At 39.9% G+C, this 21,441-nt stretch overlaps 1 protein-coding gene across 1 annotated transcript; it reads left to right on the top strand.

The window, feature by feature from the left end:
• Positions 1–1,055: 1,055 nt before the first annotated feature.
• Positions 1,056–21,435, top strand: arhgef15b (Rho guanine nucleotide exchange factor 15b). The gene is made up of 16 exons (XM_015029670.1): positions 1,056–1,537; positions 6,528–6,983; positions 11,622–12,746; positions 12,831–12,873; positions 13,129–13,175; positions 13,696–13,970; positions 14,857–15,017; positions 15,125–15,277; positions 15,402–15,531; positions 16,839–16,913; positions 17,102–17,194; positions 17,273–17,427; positions 18,889–19,053; positions 20,197–20,279; positions 20,357–20,461; positions 20,771–21,435. Exons 2-16 carry the CDS (start codon positions 6,599–6,601, stop codon positions 20,929–20,931), a joined length of 3,156 nt encoding a protein of 1,051 aa, XP_014885156.1. The 5' UTR covers positions 1,056–1,537; positions 6,528–6,598; the 3' UTR covers positions 20,932–21,435.
• Positions 21,436–21,441: the final 6 nt, after the last annotated feature.

A 21,441-nucleotide genomic window follows, 5' to 3' on the forward strand; every position in this document is an offset into this window, starting at 1 on the left:
TGGGGACACAACTATTGCTAAGTAGCAATATGAAATTCTAAAACGATTTTGGTAAAGATCATTATAATTCTTATTGTGGCCAGTTTGGAGTTCTAACTGGAAAATTATCTTATATGCATGTTAAAAAATTGTTTTGGAATGTATTAAGCTTCTGAAATTGCCTTAAGCCTAACGTATTTAAAATGTGTGTGTTTTTACTGAAGAGTTAGATCTGTGCCAGGAATCCAACCAAATTATATTTACCAATTCTGATAAGAAGACTGGTCAAACATCCAACAAAGATGGATATTCCAGAAATGTGATGGCTGCAAAAACCAGATTTTCTGCAGTCTGCATATTGCAGTAATTTGCAATTTGGCACTCAATGATACTGCTGTGATGACTGTTAAGGTATAGTTTAATGGCACTGTGCTTGAGGCTGTTTGTACTCAAGTAATGAAATGAATTTGTTTAAAAAAATAAAAAAAAGATGTATCGAGTTACTTTCTCTTTGCCTAAACTGCGCAGGGCATGGCACCCAACAGAGGAAACTCCACTCATTTTGTCTTCCTCTTTCTCTTGATACTCGATCATACAGATTGAGAATCTTAAACAATAAACAAAGTTATATAAATGAAGTGCAATTTTTTTTGTTTCAATCAACAAATTTAATAACCTTGAAAGATATTAAATATTGATTTATGATCTAACTGCAAATTGTTTTAAAATTCATCTTAATGAAACAAACATATGCTCACAATCTTGGAGAAGAAGAAAAAAAGTACTCTTGAACAAATAAATTCACATTTCCCGAGTTAATTTACAAATAATAAGTAAAACATACATACCAGCAGCATCTATGTCTGTCTATGTGGGTTGCCAAACACTGAGATAACAAACTGAGGCAAAGAAAGGCAAACACTTGTCTGGGCACAAGCAAACATTTCTCTCTACTTGAAGACAAGCCAACGTAACTTTACCTACTTTTTGTCATTACTCTGCCCTCTTATATGCTAATAATCTAACCTCCAAACACTGAGTGGAGAAATATAATTGTGTTTTTATGCAACTTAACACTACGGTTTGGTGTGGTTTTCTTATTCGCGAAAAGTTTTATTTTGAAACCATTTCCGGAGTCTCCTCATCAAATTTTGCTTTATTTTGAAACGCTCCACCGGAAACCGTTAGTTTCACTGCGCACGACTTGTCGGTTCGAACCTCGGGAAGAGCGGGTGGGGGCAGTTCTCCTGCTCCTCTCTCCTCCTTCCTGTCCGATTCTCTCATAAACGGCGCTTGTAACAAAGACGAGACAACAAGGGGGGTGATGGGAGCGCACACAGCACGGCCGACAGACAGACATTTATGAATTGAATTGAGCTCACCGGATATTATTTATTATTTTTTTGTCATTTTCAACGACCGTTTTTTAAGTTTTCCTCGTGACGGGAGCGGAGTTTACACCGAGCGGCTTTCTGACTTTCCAAAGAGAAGTAGTTCAAGATGCTAGACTCATTGTAGATCCGCAAAACCAAAGCGGAACAGTCAAAGCCTTGTTTTGGTAAGTTTTTATTTTTTATCTTATATGTTTTAGTTTAAATGAGAGTAAGTACATTTTTGGTTGTTTAGCTAGTGTGGATTGGTTGGCGGAGCACCTGTTCTACAAAAAACAGCTACTTGTCATAACTTTACATGGTATTATAATCTTGTTTTATTTTAAAGAAGTGACATTTGTCCCAGTTTGTAAAGAAATTTTATGGTGTTTTTATTGTTGTTTAACATAAAAACATATAACCCAATAATGAACGTATAACTACACAATAATCCCTATGCTTTTCTGCATATTAGACCAGTTTCTATTAATATGTAGTTATCTGTAAGGGTTTAGCTTTTTATTTAGCAACTTATTAATATAATAAATATAATCTGAATGTCATCTCAGTATAATTAATAACACATACAGGAATACTCTTCTCTCAGTAGCTACAACCAACATGTCAGCAGGAGTGTTTCCATGTTTTTCCTGGATTCTCATCCCATCTGCCCATGTATCCGCCCTTCTTCCTGAAACAGCTTTTCCGCTTTCCCTGGCCAGCGTGGAGCTTACCCACTTTTCACATGCATTGCGGTCCCCCTCCCCTCCAGCCACTTTATTTCAGACACTTCAGACAGATGGTGAAACTGTGTCCATCACACACAAAAGGAATTGTGTTTCAAAGCTGCCCCTCTTGTTCTCAAACTAGGCTGGTTTTAGGGGGTCACACCACTCGTATTGGGTTTAGTAAGACAAATAGTATTACAGTAAAGTCCACTGACCTGCCCTGAGTATGTAGACAAAACTGTAAACTGCTGGATTGGGCTATTGAACTAACTGGGTCATTGGAGCAAAGAGAGACAAAAGGGGTAGAGTGTGTCTAAAAGAGAGAATAAGGGGACTTGTTTTGTCCTTCATCCCGTTAAAACACAATCGCAATGTGTCGGTCTCCCACTGCCTGGATTAAACACACCCTTCAGTTTAACGTCTATATGCCACTCTGCACAATGAAAATAACCAGAGGGCCAAATCTAAAACCCTGCTGCTGTTGTACATCCTTACCTCACGTTGACTCTGAAACATTTTCTTATTGTTGTGAATTGAAAAATAATCATCTTGTAATATTAACTCTTCAGTGTGTGTGCATTTTCAGTGTGACTGAGCATGAAACATGAAACTCTGTCTTGTTTCAGCTAGTCGGCCCTTCCAAACTGGTCCGACTAGCTGGTGCACTTTTCTTACAAACTGGTTGACAAACGCTTGCCGATCAAGAACATGGTGTAATGGTTTGTTTTTTTTGTTTTTTTGACTGCAATTTATTGCAGTCAATAAAATAATTGATTGCAGTGATTAACTTTTAGGTAAAAACTAAAGTTACTGAACCTTTCAGTTAATACTCACTAAAAAACACAGCTCTGCAGGGGTTTTGTTAAATTCCGGAGACTTAATTGAAACACAGAAAAAAAAAGTAACATCCATTAAATACACAGTACTCCTTACAAGCTCAAAGTATCATATTAAAACATAGGGTCCCTTTAAAAATGTCTCCAGTCAAACTCCTCAACATTAATTAAAATTGCTCTAATTGATTAACTCAAAATGGTCTTTAGATCCAGGTAAATGTTATTTAATCTCCTATTCTTACCTTTATCCATCACTACACTAGAGCGCTGAAGCTAGCACCATACTGTTCTTCTCAGCACCCTTCACTGAACAGTTGTTAAAATCATCTCCCAAGTTGTTTAAATGATAATTGTTCTGAATCAAGAGAATAAATTAATCTGTGTTCCTCTTGGATTATTCGCTATTTTCAGTGAAGCAGTTCCACTTAAAATGTACGTACCTTGTCATTATTTACTGCAGCCAGGTGGTAGGTGTGTGTGTGTGTGTGTGTGTGTGTGTCTGTGTGTGTGTGTGTGTGTGTGTGTGTGTTTGGAGCTATCTTACAAAGCAGTTCGATAACATCTTTATGCTGCATGACTCAGAGGATGACTAACCCCTGTTTGTGTTTGATTTACCTGCTGCTTCCCTCACATCAAATAAATATGGTGAGGAAAATCTGTAGTGTGGACATTTGGTGACCCAGATCAAACAAATTTCCCTTCCTCATATTTCTACCTTAAGACCTTTTATAACAGCCTTGTGCAAAAGTATTCATACCCATTGAACTTGTCAAATTTTGTCATGTAAAATCTGCAAATCTTAGTATTCGTCTTTGGGATTTTATGCGATGGACCAACACAGAGCTCTACATAATTGTAAAGTGACATAAAATAAAGGAAATTATAAACAACCCTGACCCTCCCCTTCATGAGCCTGTCATAGAAAAACCATCGTACGCTTCTTGAAATCTGTTGTGATACAGGCGCCTTTGGAGATCTTTCCTGCCCACAGCCGTCACCAGAGTTACAACATTTAATTTCCCTTTGGGATCAATATAGTATTTTGGAATTTAATTTAATTTGAATAAGTAAATCTCATTATTGTGGCATTTAGCAAAAAAATAAAAAATAATTTTGGTAATTCCAACTGACCTAAAAACCGAGAAATGTGGTCTGATTTAACTTGAGGGAGTGAGAAAAAAAAGTTTATGTGCCTTTTTATTCTGTCTATATAAACCTTTGTGTTACATTAAAAACTATATGACATTATAATGGCAGTAGAGCATCCTGTTAATCAAAGCGCTACAGACAGACCTCAGAGGTCGGTCACCTCAGTCTCAGCAGGAAGCTAAGATCTTATGACCATCAGTGGAGACTCCCTCATTTGAATTTGCACATTTTGTTGCAATCTTATCTTTTGGTTTATGTACAGTGTGTTGAGAGACTAAAGAAGCTGACGTATATTTAGTGTATTAATAACTTCTCTGACTTATCTTATTTTTCTGACATCCTGCAGTGCCGGTCCTGCCTAACAGAAACAGAGCAAATATGCCACCTTCTTTTCACGCTCCAGCTCCAAGCCAATCAGGGCATCTTACCTACTTAAAGTTTGAGAACAGGTCAAGATACTGAGCTTTAGTTTCACTAGATAAAATTGTTAACTTTCTTCAAGGAAACATAGATGCTTAGAGATAAATATCTTACCTAATAAATACTAAGAGTCCCTGGTTTTGTAAGCGTCATACCTACGTTGTTGGTTAAAAAGAGGGTTAGGGGTATTTTGAAGATTACTGGCATATTTTGGCACAGAACCAGTAGATAAAATGTCTGGTTCCTAACATTCCTTTTCATAGAACAAGGAAGTTAAATGGCTTCTTAGTCGCACAAATGCTAGTTAAAACAATAATTGCCACTGGGAATTGCTAGAAAAAGCTCTGAAAATTTGCACCTATATATAACTCTGACTATATATGACAGAGAAGATTTGAGATTTGTTTCCTTATTCAGTTCATGCATTCATATGTTCTGTGTACCAAAAGGAAACGTGATGCAGAAAGTCCCCATGCAAGATCTGAGCCAGGAAACTGCTTAGTCCGATTAGCACTGGGATTAGCGCCGCGGTGATAACAAAAACATTTTGTTTCTATCAAATATAAGAAATAAAAAAAGAATATAAATGTTCTTAAAAGTTTAGTTTATTCTGTTTTGGGGCACATGAATGTTTTCTATCATCAAACTAAGTTTACAACCTGATGAAGATAACCTAATTACATACAAAAAGCCGTTTCTAAAATATAATATCGATAGCAAGGGGGAAAAGCGATCCAAACCAACCTGCCTCGATGCGGGGAAGTACATTTCTTTTGGTAAATCACAAATGAACTGTGATTTAAGTGGAGAGTTTCCAGTCACAAGTGCTGACCAAAAAGGACACAAAAGGCCGTCTCACTTGATTACAGAGAATTATGTTTTAATTTATTTGTTATTTTTGATGATGTCTTAATTACGGATCATGAAAACATTTAAGATTATAATCCATCTAACAATGGATTCAATGAAAAGCGTTTTAACACCTGCTTGAAGGTTGTTTTTTTTTTTTTTTTTTTTTCAAAAGGAGCATTTAATCTGTCGAACGATAGTACGATTATCTCATGCATACCAGCATGTCCATCTCTGAATGGCTGAAAAACAACTAAGGTTTCGGAGAGGCCTAGTAAAAGCCTGGACTTAATAGCAACTGAGATGCTAGTAGGACCTGAAAGATGCTTGAAAACTCTCAAGTTGTTTCAGTGTTTTTTTCTTTTTAATTTGCATGCAATCTGTAAAGGAGAGTAAGCTAAAATTTCTCCACAGCGACGTAAAAGACTCATCACCAGTTATCATAAATCCTTGATGGCATCTGCAAAGGTGATGAAACTTCAGAAGGAAGTTATAAGTTCACATTGCATCCAGCTGATTGAATACTGTAGCTTTATTCAAATTTAAAACAGCATGTTGTATTTACTCTGGTTATCCTAGTCTGATATTGATATAGTTGGCACTTTTTCATCCATATTAAGAAATTATTCACTTAAAACCAAACCTCTAGCGCTGAAAAGTTACTTGTAAATTAGTTTTGTTTTGTTTCAAATGTATTCAAGGTATTTCCACTAGAAACTATACCAAAAATACTTGGTAAGATTTTTTTTTTTTTGCAGTGTAATATTGCTGATCAGTATTTTTTTCCCTGATGCTGCTGAAACTACAGGGCTATAAAGTAGTAAATGAATAATTAATGCAGTGCTTTCATCTGTAAATAATTAACGTTGAAAGAAGTTTCAGAAGAATATAAAAGAATCTGAATCAGAGACGATGAAAACGTCACAAGATGTAGCAATGCAAACAGACTAATCAATACCCAGTTGACCTGCTTTGACTTTATCATGGGTTTAAAATGGGTGTTCAGTGGAAAGGACTAGATGTCATGCAGAGCAGATCCTGAGCTCTTCCTTAGCCAGATTTATAGCTCAGAGTTCAAAGTCTGAATCCAGGATGACATCCTGATGTCGCTGAGTAATGAGTCATTTACTGCCCTGCTGTAAAAAGTTGCTTAAGACACTCATTAAATGTTCCATTTTGTCTTTTTCTTTCATCAGGTGATGATGAAATTCCCACGCTTTCCAGTCCTCTGACTCTTTCCTGAAACAGAAAGCAACCGTCAGCTGCGATGTCTGTCCAGGAACGATCTGCGTCGCCCCTCAAGCCAGAGGTCAAACCAAAACCAGAAATCCCTCCTCGATTGCTACACAGGACCTCACCTTCACCTGAGGGCGGAGGCTCGACGCAGGGAAAGGTCAAGAAAATAGCAAAAAGGTTCTCCATGCAGGACTCCAGCGAAGCAGCAGGAGAGCAGCTGACGAATGGTGCTGCAGAACTTTCGCCAAGTACGCAGGTGAAAAAACCACCTGAGACGAGACCCAAACCTGACAGCAACGCCCCCCAACCCGAGGCGCCGCCGCCGCTGCCCAAGAAGAGGAGCCGCTTCCCGCAGAGACAAACGGAGAGCATAGGAGAGGAGAGCGAAGGCATGAACATTTACAAACGACGATCAGGTACGGCAGCCGATCAAGTCTGTGATTCAAAATGGGGTTATTTTATGTTAGCCCCTTGTTTTGTTCAGTGCAAGCTAGAAATCTGTTGGCCAGGTAGGGAGGTCCTTTCTTTCTGGAAATACCTGAAGACTGAAATGAAGTTGTGAGTGAGCTAAAGCATATCAATGCCAGTTTTAGTTTTGTTCCAGGACACCCAGGTCACCTGTTCTAAAAAACAAAACAAAAAAAAAACATTTCCGTTGGTTTAGGCTCTTCCTCTATCTTCTTAACCAACAAACTTTTCCTCTGTGCAACGTGTTGCACTAACCAAAACCATCAGTAACAACGTAGGATCAAGGATCAACCTGCTTTTTTAATCATCAAACATTTGGTCTTTACTGCAAGGATCAGACCACAAAATCTGCATATTTTCTTCATGTGATGTCCCCATGTGATTCTCAGTTCCTGTATCTTCCAACTGGTTCAAACACAACTTGTAGTTCAGCCTGAGCTGGTAGTGGTTTCACATTGAACTCTGAACTCAGGCTCGTTTTAAACCCATGCTCAAAATAAATTTGAATAGAAAAAGTTTAATTTACTCTTTCAAGACTCTTATTTCTGTTCAGATATGCCTGACAGTATGCAACACTTTTTTGTGTGCAACTTTTAATACACAAAAAAGCTAAATAAGCTGAAATATAGAATAAAATGCACAAAAACTAGCTGAAGACATGGTGACACGATTGTAGTTTTTTATACACATGCAGCGGGAAGCATGGAGGAGCAGTTAGCAGTCTAATGTACAGTAGAGTCAGGGAGCTGACAGACAGGTTTGGCACCCTCCTCTTTTCTGCTCTGACAGCTGTAAACAGGTCAGTCAGCTCAGCTGTTCTGTGCCAGCACCACTGACTGACATGAGACAGGAGCAGCAGAGTCTCCTTCCGCTCCTGAGAACTACAAATATTTAAGACTCGGGTTTTTGGCGCATGGCATTCAATGAAATTCGTGTGCGCATTCCAGTGGAGGAAGTGGATATTTAATGATCTCATCTTGGTAAAGTGAAACAATTGTTATATAATTGTTTTATTTTCGCTGAGGTTCATTAAAAGGTCACATGATGTTTCATGGATCACCTTTGCCCTGATATAAGAAAAGGATCTCTTATTATACACTGTAAGAAAATAAAAAATTAAGATAACCTGAGGTTATGTGCCAAGCTGAGAACACGTCTCAAGTCGACTCGACTCTCATGTTCTCTTACATTGTGCTAATCAACAATTCTTTAAGTTTTCTTAAGGTCTTTCAAATTATTATTTTTTTTAATGATTGCCTTCATTATCACTGATTTTCCCTCAATTGCCTGACGATTGTGGGAGGAATAATTTTTGTCATAAGCCACTGAAATCTTCTGGCTCATTCTCACAAATAAAATGTCTCCTAAACTTGAGGGATCCATGGAGTAAATTAATTAATTACCAAGTGTAATAAATTGATCTAATGGTGACAGCATGTTGGAGTAGCTCAGTTAGCTCTGATATATTCTTGTTTTTTTGTTTTGTTTTTGTCATTTTTACAACTGGGAGTAGCTGATTATTATCTCAAAAACTTATAACACCTAACCTATGACCCCAAATCCCAGAGGTGCTGAAAATTAAACTTGATGGATGTAGAAACAGAAGAGGAAGTTGAAACCATTGACTCTATAATGCTTCTTAAACCATCCCGCCAGAGAGAAATTTAAATAGGAGTGGCAAGAGGAAATGACTTGGATTAGCAGTGCTCCCAAACAACCAATGGCGTCATTCAGGACTTGCTACTGTGAAATACTAACGGCTCAATTTCTGCTGCCCTGAACTGAGCTGTTAGTCATCACAGGGATTAGATCATCATATAGCAACAATGACTTCAGTCAGAAGCCTTTTAGGAGTCGTTGCAAGACTTGCTGCTACTGGAGATCCTTCCTACCTGTGGCATCGTGATCCACAAGAACGCTTTGAAGATCCTTGAATAATACGAGTTACGACAACATTTAATTTCCCTTTGGGATAAATAAAGTATTTTTTTAAATTGAGGATGCATGGACAGACAGTTCTTACTGCAAGAACCAATTTTAATTTAAACTGAATCTTCAGGCACTTTATTACTACCAGCCTGCTCACTATGACCCTGTGGGCTACAATTTCTTTAGGTGAATTGATAAAAGAGTAGCTGAAGGATGATTCCTCTCCATTCTGTTGGATGCTGTTTCTAAATTTTAAAGCCAAAAAGTTCAGATGAGCTGAAAGTACTGGACGGGAAATGTCCAGTATGTCAAATGCTAAGGACATACTGGCCATGTCCAGTATGTCAAAGGACATATTTTCCTGTGGTTCTCTGGGAAAGTCCTTGTTAAAAAAAAAATCAAAATATCAGTTTAGTGACTGCGTTTGTAAATATATCCTCCTATTGAGTACTAGAACTGCAGCTCATGGATATCTTTTCTTCTTTTTGGATCTTTTCTGTCGCTCTGCATGTAGATTTAAACTAAATTATTTTACGTTCAAAGTATTACTGCACTAACGGATGAGATTTTCTATCTAGCATGACCTGTCTTTGCAAAAAAGGTGGCCAACCAACTGGCTCTGTTCAGTAGAGAAGAAGCTACACAGCTAAAACATAAAGGTAAAGCCGCTGATCCACATTCCAGCCCTCGCCTTCGGTTTTATGTGTGAGTTGTACGTGAAAGAGCTCAGCTGTTTGGGAGGAGTCTAGTGGAGGAGCTGCTGCTCTTCTTATCCTTTTAAATGAACCAGTTTAAAGGTTTTGGACATGTGCCACGTGCCTTCAGGATGGCTTCCAGAGGCGGAGTGGCACACATGTCCCACTGGGAGGAGGAAGCCCCTGGCTCCGCTGACCTAAAAATATTTAATTGTTTCGGTGCAGGAACTGTAGGAAATAGCCAGGGGAGGAAACGCAATCAGCTTTTTATAATTTTTTTTCTTCCTCTTATTGTTGTTTTCATGTTGACTTTCTGACCTGCATTAGCGATTTTTCCAGGAATCCTCCAACTATTCCAATTAATGAGAATCACGTACAACACCACTTTATTTGCACATACTTGCAAATGCATTCATGGCCTTCAGCATTACATAACACAATACAACCACAGACCTCAATGCATAGATTGAGTGGTAGATCAACACAAATCTGTGCAGAATAGTGAAGTGGAAGGAGAATGATGCACGGCTTATTTTTCAATTAAAAACTTAAAGGTGTGCTGCTGATTTCTGATTTCTACTCTGGAACTCCTGAATAAAATCCAGTCTAACAAAAAGTCACCTTTTTATTCTCAGTATAAATCCAGGTGCTCTGTGAAGGCCTCAGAAGTTTGTTAGAGGACATCAGTTTATCACGAAGCGTCTTGAAGACCAATACACTCACCAAGCAGGGCAGAAATAAAACTCTAGAGAAGTTTATAGCAGTGTTGGATTTTTGTTAAAAATGTGGAAGTTATGTAAATTGTCCTTTTTTAGCTTTATATCATGTTATAATGTTATTCCTTGCCTTGATTCTTCCATGCATGTTGGATGAATGTTTTAATCTCCCGTGGCAACCATTCATGGGAGCCTAAATAGTTGCTCCCACAAAGCGCCACCTATTTTCAAAACGCCTCACACAGCTTCGAGTATGCTAAGCTTTTCTCTCCAACGCGCCTAAGACCGGCTTGTAAACGGCTTCATGGAGGAGCGCTGCTGAGATGGCGTGCTGAAGTGTCAGAAAGAGCAAGAGCTTCTTAAAGAGACAGTGACCCAATTCAAGGAGCCAAATTGCGAAATCAAATTCCTTTAAAGTCAATGTTTGGTTTATGCTACATTTTTATAACACCTAAACCTATCTATAAAGTGGCACTGTGTGCCTGGAAAATATATACTTTAACAACATCCCAAGCGTCTAACAACTCAGAGTACTGTTGAGCAAATCACGTTAAAATGGAAAAAGTGTGCACTAAACCTACAAGGACATGGTTTTCTACCTAAACTGGGTAGAAAACCTGACCGATGCCCTGCTGAGGGCATTGGCCAGAGAAGCAGCCAAAAGGTTAGTGGTGCCCTCCACAAACCTGCTCCTTTTCCTATATGAAACATGTTATGTGTGGCAGAAAACTGACTCTGTACATCACTAGCTCTCTGAACACACTATCACTACAATAAAACACGGTGGTAGCAGCATCATGCTTTGGAGATGCTTTTCTAGAGCTAAATCCCATTTAGAATCTGTGGCGAGACTTTAAAAATAGATTTTCACAGACGCTCTTCATCCAATCTGAGCTTGAACTGTTTTGTAAAGAGTAGTGAAAAGAGTTCAGTGTCTAGATGCCGTCTCCCGAAACACTTGCAGCTGTAAGTACACTAAAAGCTTTTCCTGCTAGACAGCTGAACGCAAATCTTTCCACTTGTCAATTATGCATTACTTTGTCTTGGTCTCTTTGAATGAATTCTGATAAAATACGTTGAAGCTTGTGGTTAGAAGATATAAAAAAGGTTTAAAAGGTATGAATACTTTTCCAAGAAACTGTAGTGATGAAATGCATGAAGCTAATTAAAAAATGTCAAAGATGGAGGGGGTTAAGATGGCATGAAACCAGTCAAAAATGAAGTTGTACCTCTTGTGTGTCTCCAGCACCTGATGGGAAGGAGGTGGAGGATCAGGGGACAGGAGCGCCTGAAGCAAATGCAGAGGACCTGCTATACACTCCTCTCAGTCGCTGCTGCAACAAAACCTGCACCTGCATATGTCACCTAAAGAGACCCGGCATGATGCTCATATGGGTGCCTGTAGATGAAGACTCTCCAGGCGGGGAGGGTCAGACCAACGGGGAAGAGCGGAGAGAAGAGAAAGATGTGACGGTACAGAAAGCCAATCAAATAGAGGCGGTGCAAAGAGGAGAGCAGGAAGTTGGAGGACAGGAAGAAGAATATGAGTCTGAATTACCAGCACAGAAGAAGGAGGGGGAGCTGAAGGCAGCAGAGGATAAGGTGGAAAAAAATGACTCAGAGAAAAAGAGGGATGATCAGGGAGAAGAGACAGAAGCTGAACAGCCGAAGGAGGTGGAAGTGAATGCAGCAGATGGAGAACATCAGCTTCCACAGGATGTGCTGCATCCTGTGGAAGCTGATGGAGCACATGGTGGAAAGGTTGGTGAGAAGATTAAAGAGGGAGAAAATGAAGGGAAGGGGAAGAATGGGCCAAGAGATGTGAAAACACCTAAGTCACAGTTCCATCAGTCTCTGGAAATTGCGCTGGCTGGGGGTCTGAAAAAACTTTCAGACCACAGTCCTCTGGCTGCCGTTGCTCTCTGTCAGACTTTACCTCAAAAAAAACCTCAGCCTTCACCGGTCCCAAGCCAACCCCCAGAAGATGACGAGGAGGGTAGCATCTACGAGCTCCAGCTACCTGACGCTGATGAGGGCGCTAGAAAACTCTCATCTTCTAGGAATGACTTGCACGAAGTTCCTCAAATAAGAGTCCACTACCCAGCTCGACGGGAGAAACCTGCCCACGGCCCCTCGGACGCTACACCTGAGCTTGAGAACCCAACAGAACCACCTCCTCTACTACCGAGGGTTCCTGTGAACGGCTCTCCAGTCTATAGCAGCAACCTCATAATCAGTCGGGCCAGACCACAACCCCCCAAAACGTCTCCTCCAAGCAGCCCTCTGCTTCCTTGCAGACCCCCACCGGCTCCACCGAAGACCCACTCCAGGAGGGCCAGCAGCGTCTCGATGCAGTCCGTCAACTTGTCAGGTTTGTACTTAAGCGAGATCAGAATCTCCTCCTGTGCTGAATTGCTCATTATCTGAACCAATGCTTGCTTTTTTGTTACAATAGAAGAAGAAAATAAAAGAGATGGAGAGAAAGAAGACACAGACCGGTAAGTTGTTAATATCAGGAATAACATTATAACATGATATAAAACTCAAAAGTCAATTTTCCATAGTAGCCTCTCTATAACTAGTCCATGTGAACAGACTGCAATTGGCAGCAAATCATTTCTGACCTACATCGTCATTTTTCTAAGCAACAACAGGTGATGACAACACACAATGTCACAAATCCAACTGTTCCCCACAGAAGGAAAAGTAGCTGTGATAACTGTTCACGTATCACTTTGTGTTTCCTGTTTCAGGTCTCCAGTCAGAAGGAATTTGTCATTCAAGTTGTGCCTGACAGATGGTAAGGCTCAGATACATCAGTAAAGTATCACTATTAACACAAGTGATCCAAGTTGCAAGTGGAGCTGAAAGCACGTCTGGTCAAAAGCAAGTCTGCAAAGCAACTGCTTCTGGTTGTATCTGTGTGCAAATAAACAACAGCCTGGCACAATGAGTCACATCCTATTCAATGGTTCATTTTATTTGGATTTTATGGTTTACAGTAGTTTAGATCAAAGCATTTTCATGCGGTAGTAAGGCCTAGTCAAAGTCCAGACCTAACTCCAATATGAAATCTATAGCGAGACTTAAAAAATTGGTGTTCACAGATGCTCTCCTTCCAATCTGACTATTTTATTTTCGTTTACATTTTGCAAGCTGCGTGTAGAAAAAAATACACCTCGCTATCACTTGTGTTGTGTTTGAATATAAATAAAGTAATTGTTGCTTTTTAATTGTTCTTTTCTTAATCTTGTCTTTGCAACAATGCATGCTGGGGACAAACTAAAATCTTTCTAAAACGTGGATTTGTCTCACCTCAGGGCCTCTGTACCAAACGTACAGCGACTTCGCAATCCAAAAGGAGATTCATCGACAGACCGTAATCCGAAACATCAGCAAAACCAGCATGGACTACGCTATGGAATTTGCGGCGCGCTTCAGAGAAAAAACATCTGGAAAGTCAAATGAGAACTTTGTAGCCAGAGGGAGCCCTGTGCCCGCAGTGAGTCAAACCACCTTGTGGCAGCAACTGCCGACCGTACGGGACAGTGGACTGCTGGACCAGCTCACTGTTGACCAGATCAAGTACCAGGAGGTGAGGAGGACAAACACGCTGAAAGCAGACAAAGTATTACCTGCAAGTCATAGTCTAAAAGTGATACTCGTGTCCTCACACTTTTCATGTTTTAGCACTGTCTGTGCTTTGAGTGTCGGCGACTGTCAAATGAGCAGTATTTCCCATGACTGTTTATACCATGATATAACACATGACACTTTGTGTGTAATGAATCCATATAACAGGTATCTGCATCCTTAATAGGTCTTACAACATCTTAAATTAATTTATCTAAAATTAAAACCTTAAAATGTCTTAAATTTGTTACTCACAGGTCTTAAATTTTCTATGTAGTTTTCTTTTTTTTTTTTTCCTCATGGAGCTTTGCTGTGAGGCAAAAATTTGCTTGGCACAGAGACATCGTCTGTGACTTGAGGTGGTTACGGCTAACGGTCCTTAGCTGCTAATATACCCTTGCTAACTAGCCAGGTAAAGCTAGCTAGCTTTTTTTTTGCGTCTATTGTGGGTAATTTCTAATTTATCACCGGTTGGCTGGATGATGTACATCTTAGCCATTAGCGCTCCTCTGTTGACAACCCAATTTGTCAACAGATAAATTTATGCAACTTATTTGCGATTTTACATTTTTGTACAGTTTCTAATGGTCTTAATGGGGTTAGGGAAGTCAGTGAATCACGCAGAAAACTTTTATAAAACACTTTTTTAAAACACTTTACTTTTTGAAATAAGTTGTTGATATGATATTATAATATATTGAAATATTTGCTCACTTATTGGTGACATTTCTGTGGAAGGATCAGTTAAGCACAGGATGTTTGGCAGTTCTTGGAAACATAAACAGGACTGAAGAAGTAATGTAACCCTGTTCCAAGTTTCAGTGTTTGACTTTGACTCTTCTTGGCAGAGCATGTTTGAGGTCCTGACCTCCGAGTCTTCCTACCTGCGGTCCCTCTACGTTCTGACTGAGCACTTCATGGAAAACCGGGAGCTGACAGACACGATCATTATCAGTGACAGGAAAACCCTGTTCTCCAACATCCTGAAGGTCCGCGAGGTCAGCGAGAGGTGAGAGGTCAACACCACGAGAGACACAGAAAAGAAAGAAAGCGACTCCTGAGGCAGCTGGAGCTCTTCTCTTATCCGGAGGCGTTTCATGAAACCATTTGCTGCAGGTTCCTGAAAGACCTGGAAGAGCACATATTCAAGGAGATCGTTTTCCCAGACATATGCAACATCCTCCACTACCACGCCCAGCACAACTTCTCCACCTACATCGACTATGTCCGCAACCAGACCTACCAGGAAAAGACCTACAGTCGACTCATGTAAGAAACAACTTTCACATTACCAGAAACGTTCAGCAGCTGTTTTGGACTGCCAGTAAATCAGGCTGACTTGCAGGAATACTAAGGCTGATGCCATGTAATCTGATTTTCTGCATACCTACAGGAAGAGTAATGAACAGTTCGCCGCAGTCATCAACCGCCTTCAGGAGCTGCCTCAGTGTCAGCGGCTGCCCTTCATCTCCTTCCTGCTGCTGCCCTTCCAGCGGATAACGCGCATAAAGATGCTCATTGAGGTGGGCAGCGTCATGCCGGGTTTGGATTTTAAAGACAGAAAAAAATGGTGGAAGACTGAGTTTTGCTCACACTTTGAACTTTAAGCAATATATGCGCCATAAAATGATCACAATCTAAAAGATTGTCTAGAACACAAAGAGCTACATTTGTAGCTGTCGCTAAAAGAAAAAAAATCTGTGTGCTTTTTAACTTTGTTTCAGATTTAAATTAAAAATGGCAACCTACCAGAGTCATCGGCTGAGTCTGGAGCACATGATAGAAACCTGGAAATCACGGGTTTCTGATAATGTTGCATTTATCACAGTAACTAGAGAGGCATTCACTTATTTAATAACACACCAACAACAGGCTCTGGCACCCTGTTGTTGGTGTTGTAAACCTTTATTCTAAGGGAAAATAAATGCACTTATAAAAGTCGATCAAGAGAACACTATTAAAGTAAATATGTAGTAGTCGAATATTGAAGAATATAACAGAAGAACGTGGGAGAGTAGACCTCTTCACAAACTCATATTATCTAGATAAATCTATAGAAATATCAAAGATAACTCAGGGGTGTTAGCTGAAAGCTTAGCATACCGCAGATGATAATGTGACCAGTGAGTTTACAGTATGTGATGAAGTTATGTAGGACTTCAGGTTCTGTGTCAGGTATTTGCTGCACATTGTTGCCTTAGTTTTCGAAGACATGACTTACCATTTATCTGATGTAGCTGGTTTACCAGCTCTGGCGTTTTTTCCTGTTCCCAGAGAGTGAAGTAGCCTTAAAAGTCACAAAAAAAAACCCACCTGAAAATAATCGAGACTATTTAGACGTCAGCAGGAAGGCTTGTTCGTTGGGTTCAAAGTGTAAAAAAAAAAAATGATGGGTGGTTTAAAACTTTTGCAAGTAATTGTGTAAAAACCACATATTTTGCTCATATGTGTACCAAATGTTTTAAGTGTGATGATTATGATGACCTGTATAGTTGATACATAATTCTAAACAGGCTTGCTTAGACATATATATCTATACAGGCCTCTGGTTCAGGCGGTGAACTGAAGAATTCAAACAATTAGTTCTCAAAAGCTTTAAATATTTTCTGTCAGCACATTCAGAGCAGAGTGATCCTTTTCGGTTTCTGTTTATTTCCTTTAACCGCCGGTAGTCTGAGTTCATCTTGCTGTGTGACTGTAAGGAATGCCATCACTCCAGAGTAATCCTTGCTGCTTCCTGACGAGTCGCCTCACCTCCACCCTGCGACCTGTTTAGGATCCGCATGGAAAAGAACGAGCTGCTTAGATAAAAGCTTGTTTGTGGTTTCAGAACATCTTGAAGAGAACAAAAGAGGGAACGCCAGAGGAGCAGACGGCCTCTAAGGCTCTGACCTCCGTCTCTAAGGTAAACAGCCCTCACTCTTCACTTTCCCCTCCACATACATGGCCGCTGCTTTACATAACTGGAGATCTTATATTGTGTTGGGTACGGATTTCCTGCCGAGTGAGGAATGATTTAAAGTGGCAGAGGGAGTTGTTTAAAAAAGCAAAATAAGCATTTCGACTCTTTATTTCCCTCTTGATCGCACACAGATTATTGATTGTTGCAACAGAGACGTAGGAAAGATGAGGCAGATGGAAGAGCTGATTGAAATCTCAAAGATGCTCGAGTTTGACAAGTTCAGGGTAAGCCCAGACCGGGACGCCTTTGATATGTCCGTCTATTAGTTATGAAGAGTTTAAACTGCATTCTGTCCTCGCCAGGCCATCCCGATAATCTCTGAGACTCGATTTCTGGAGAAGAAGGGAGAGCTGCAAGAAATGTCGAAATCAAAAACCTTTGTGAACATGAGGGCCAAGTTCTCTCCGGTTTACCTCTTCCTTTTTAACGACCACCTACTAATTACCATCAAGAAAGGGTAACGTAGAAAAGCTGTTGAAGAAACATTATCTATGATGCATTAAAAAAAATACTATTTACCACTGAAACCAAAAGCCTACATGCACTATAAAAAGACGCACCTCAATTTTTTCTCTCTATCTAACCATGTTTACATTTGGAGGAAAAAGCGCAAGCTAGCAAGCTTGAGAACCTGATCCGGTAACACTTCGACGGGCTGTACATAAGACTGACATGACACTGTCATAAACCTGACATAACACCTGTCATGAACATGAAGGAGTGTTTATGAATGTTTATAACTGTTGTCATGAAGTGTCATTCGGTAAATAATGACACTTTTAATGCAAAGTTGCTTTAAAAGTGTCATTATTTGCCGATTGACGCGTCATGACAGGTATAAACATTCATAAAGACTCTCGTCTGCATGACATGAAACTGTCATAAACATAACCTGTCTGCCTTATGCACACCCCGTCAAATAAAGCGTCACCCACCACCCTAAATGGAAAGTACAATTATGTTGCATTTGTTTTCCTTTAATAGGGAATGACACATTTAACAAATCAATGGCATCATAAAGGAAGAACTTCAGTGGAAATACTAAATATTTCACATGACTCGAAGCACACCAGCAATTCAGTTACAAAGTGGCTTACAGATAACGGAGTGTTTTGACGAGGCCACCACAAAGCCTGATCTCTGTCCTGTTGAGAAGAGCTGGGCATGCATCAATATAAACTCGTTGCAACAGTTCTGTCAGGAGGAAATGACCAGAACTCCAGCAGTAGTAATTGTGAAAACTTGTTCAAGGAAATCCATGACATTTGATTCAGGTCACGCAGTTCTAAATAAATCCTGTCCAAAATGTCTTTAAATTTCTGAATTTGATGTGTTTTCTTAAATTATTTTGTCATGTAGTAAAATATTAACAATGGAAGATTTGATTTCAAACATTTTTATAATTGCTTTGCCTTTTTATACAGCATGTGGAACCATCCAAGTGAAAACAAGCTTATCACTTACACTCATCACTTGAGGAATGTTTTGCCACCTTTGTTGCTGTACTGCTGGTCTAACAGAAGGCTGAAAACGGTCTGAACTAAAGTTTTTTTCTTTGGCTCCGCTCCAGTATGCTCGGTTGGGAGATTTCTCCCGTTGTTTTTCCCCTAGTCATGTTGCCGTCATGACATTTCACCTGTGAAGAATAAAACCACCGCATGCCTTCGATTTTCTGTCACCACTCATGAATTGACTCGATACTTCCTCAAATGTAACGGGAAACGTTGTCAAAGACATTTAAGAGAAGAGACACCCGTACAGTTCATGCATGTGACACATCTGTTTGTTTTGCTTATTGTGTTTTTTTTTTTTGGAATGCCCCCTGGATACATTTTTGTGTAACCAGTTAAACCTCCCTCCAGCTGTTTGTTTGCCGTTGACCGAGCTCTGCTCTCTGGTTCTGGTTCGTTGTGAACAGCTCAGACCGTTATGTGGTGATGGACCACACTCATCGATCTCTGGTGCAGGCTCAGCCTTTGGATGAATGTTTTGGTGGCGCGACCTACGAGAACTGTTTCAACCTCATCATACTGGAAAACCACCAGGGACGCACAATGGAGCGGCTCCTCAAAGCCCCGACCAAGTGAGTCAAAGCGAATCTCAATAAGTTTTAATTTAGTAATGAGATTTAAAAACTGAAACTCGTATATTATTCAGGTTTATCACGTAAAACCATGTATCGCAAGTGTTTCTCTTAGGTTTATAGCTCATATTAGCTCATACAGATAATTAAAAATCATAATTCTCAGAAAAAATGAATAAAAATGATATATTTTTTAAAACATGTTATATTATGGCTTATCCATGGAAGGTAAAGCCACAGAAGGTCATTGCTAAAGAAGTTTTCTGCTATCAAAGCATATCTGGGGAAGTTGAGTGGAAGGAAAACTTTCACACAGGATTGACTACAGCTGGATTCAGAGCTTTAAGAGGCAATAAAGACCATTTGGATCCAGCAGACTTCATATACTTTGGGGGGGAAAAACTAATTGAGAAATGTACGCAGACATTGTTGTTTCGAACCTGAAGGTGAAATGAAGGGAGGGATTCTCAGCAAAACAATGATCCCAAACACACAAGCCAAGGAAATTGTGAGTTGGTCTCAGGGAGAGAAAATAAAACTTCTACCTGATCAAAATCTAACTTGAAATCAGCCAAGAAGAGAAGAAGAAGAACCAGATGGCATCATGAGGAAAGAGTGTCGTGTGAAAATATTGGAGCAACATCAAGATATCGACCAGGAAGTTTTAATCTTAGGCTGAAATGGACGGTAAACCCAAGGATACCATAAAGTTGCTTTAGGGCAATAAAGTATGTAAATGTTTAGTGGAAGACAGAAAATATAAAACTAAGATGACCTACTAACCTGACTCAGTTCCACCAGTCTTGATGGGAGGAACGGGTCAGAACTTCAGCAAACTATTGAGAAGCTTCTGGAAGGAAATGCAAACAAACGAGTCACAGTGTAAAAGACAACTTAAACAAATACCAAGTAAATGTTAAGTAATGAATTTGAAGAAAGATATTTGAAAAATTTGGTAATCCTGACCTAACCCCGTAAAAACAGAAAATCCAATTATCAGTCATTCAGCGCCCCCCCAAAGAGGAACGTCAGTAAACCCCGACACGCTGCATGTTAGCAGATCAGAAGCTCTCATCTTTTCATTAGGAGGTGGAGAAAACGAGGTTCTGCTTCAGTCCAGTCAAAGCTCGTTTGTGTCAACAGGTCGGACATGCAGAGATGGTTGGCGGCTTTCCCCAGCACCACCAAAGAAGACGTCGACGAAGAAGTGATTTATGAGGACTGGGGTGAGAACAGCATCGACAAACAGACCCTGTGTGTTTGGTCTTGTTCCATGCTTTATGGTCGTGTGTGTGTGTGTCAGATTGTCCTCAGGTGCAGTGTGTGGAGCAGTACATCGCCCAGCAAGCAGACGAACTCAACCTGGAACCCACTGAGATCGTCAATGTCATCCGCAAAACCAACGAGGGTAAAAACCGGCAAACAATGCATCGTAGAAATTTTCAAAACATCTTTTGATTTTTTTTTTGTGGCATGGGATTCAAATATAGGTTGAATGATTGTATCAAGTGAACAGATTTGCTTTTGTTTCACTTATCTGTTCCATTCCTTGACTTTATGTATACACCCCCTTAATCCTCAAACCTTCCTTTAGTAGTTTAATCTTTTTGACTTTCTTGCATGAAAAGAAAAACCTTCAATCTTCCCTCGTTTGTCTTCCACGTTCTTCCCCCCCCCGGTTTTTTTTTTTTTTTTTTCCTTTTTGTTTCAACTCTAGGCTGGTACGAAGGAGTCCGTTTGTCCGACGGTCAGAAAGGCTGGTTCCCCGACACGAACGTCATCGAGATCACCAACGAGCACGTCAGGAGAAGAAACGTCAAGGAGCGCTACAGGGTCTCTCAGGCTACGATGATGGTGAAATGTGGCAAGGCCCGCTGAGTACGTCTACACCGGACATACGCTTTAAAGGACAATAAGACAGAAGATCCCAGTGAATGCCGTTTATCAAACACCTTGTAAATAATCCCCCAGTTTATCCCACCGAAGTAACAAGGAACTAAAATTAGATCTGTTATTGCCAATGCTAAAAACGCAGCATGCACTTTTAACAATGACTGGGAAACTGTACATGCCAATCATTCTCCGGATTTCTTGAGATACTAGTCAACGTTGAGTCATGCACATTCTCCGGTTCCTGCCACGTCAAACATTCTGCCGACTGTCACCGAGATGGCAAAGTTTTCAAGAATCTAGAGTGAAGATCTGCCGATCACCTCTGGATATTTAAAACCGATAGTGCTGGAATACTAAAACCCCTCCTACAGTTCTGTAAGGGGAAAAAAAAAAGAAAAAAAATGTAAATATGTTAAAAAATGTAAATTGTAAAAGGGTGTTTTGATTAAACTAGCGGTTGTACTTTTAATAAATAAAAAAAAAATCTTAGTTTCG

The sequence above is a fragment of the Poecilia latipinna genome, unplaced genomic scaffold (genome assembly GCF_001443285.1).
Source record: "Poecilia latipinna isolate Pla-1442-1.1 unplaced genomic scaffold, P_latipinna-1.0 Scaffold160, whole genome shotgun sequence".
NCBI classification, from domain to species: domain Eukaryota; kingdom Metazoa; phylum Chordata; class Actinopteri; order Cyprinodontiformes; family Poeciliidae; genus Poecilia; species Poecilia latipinna.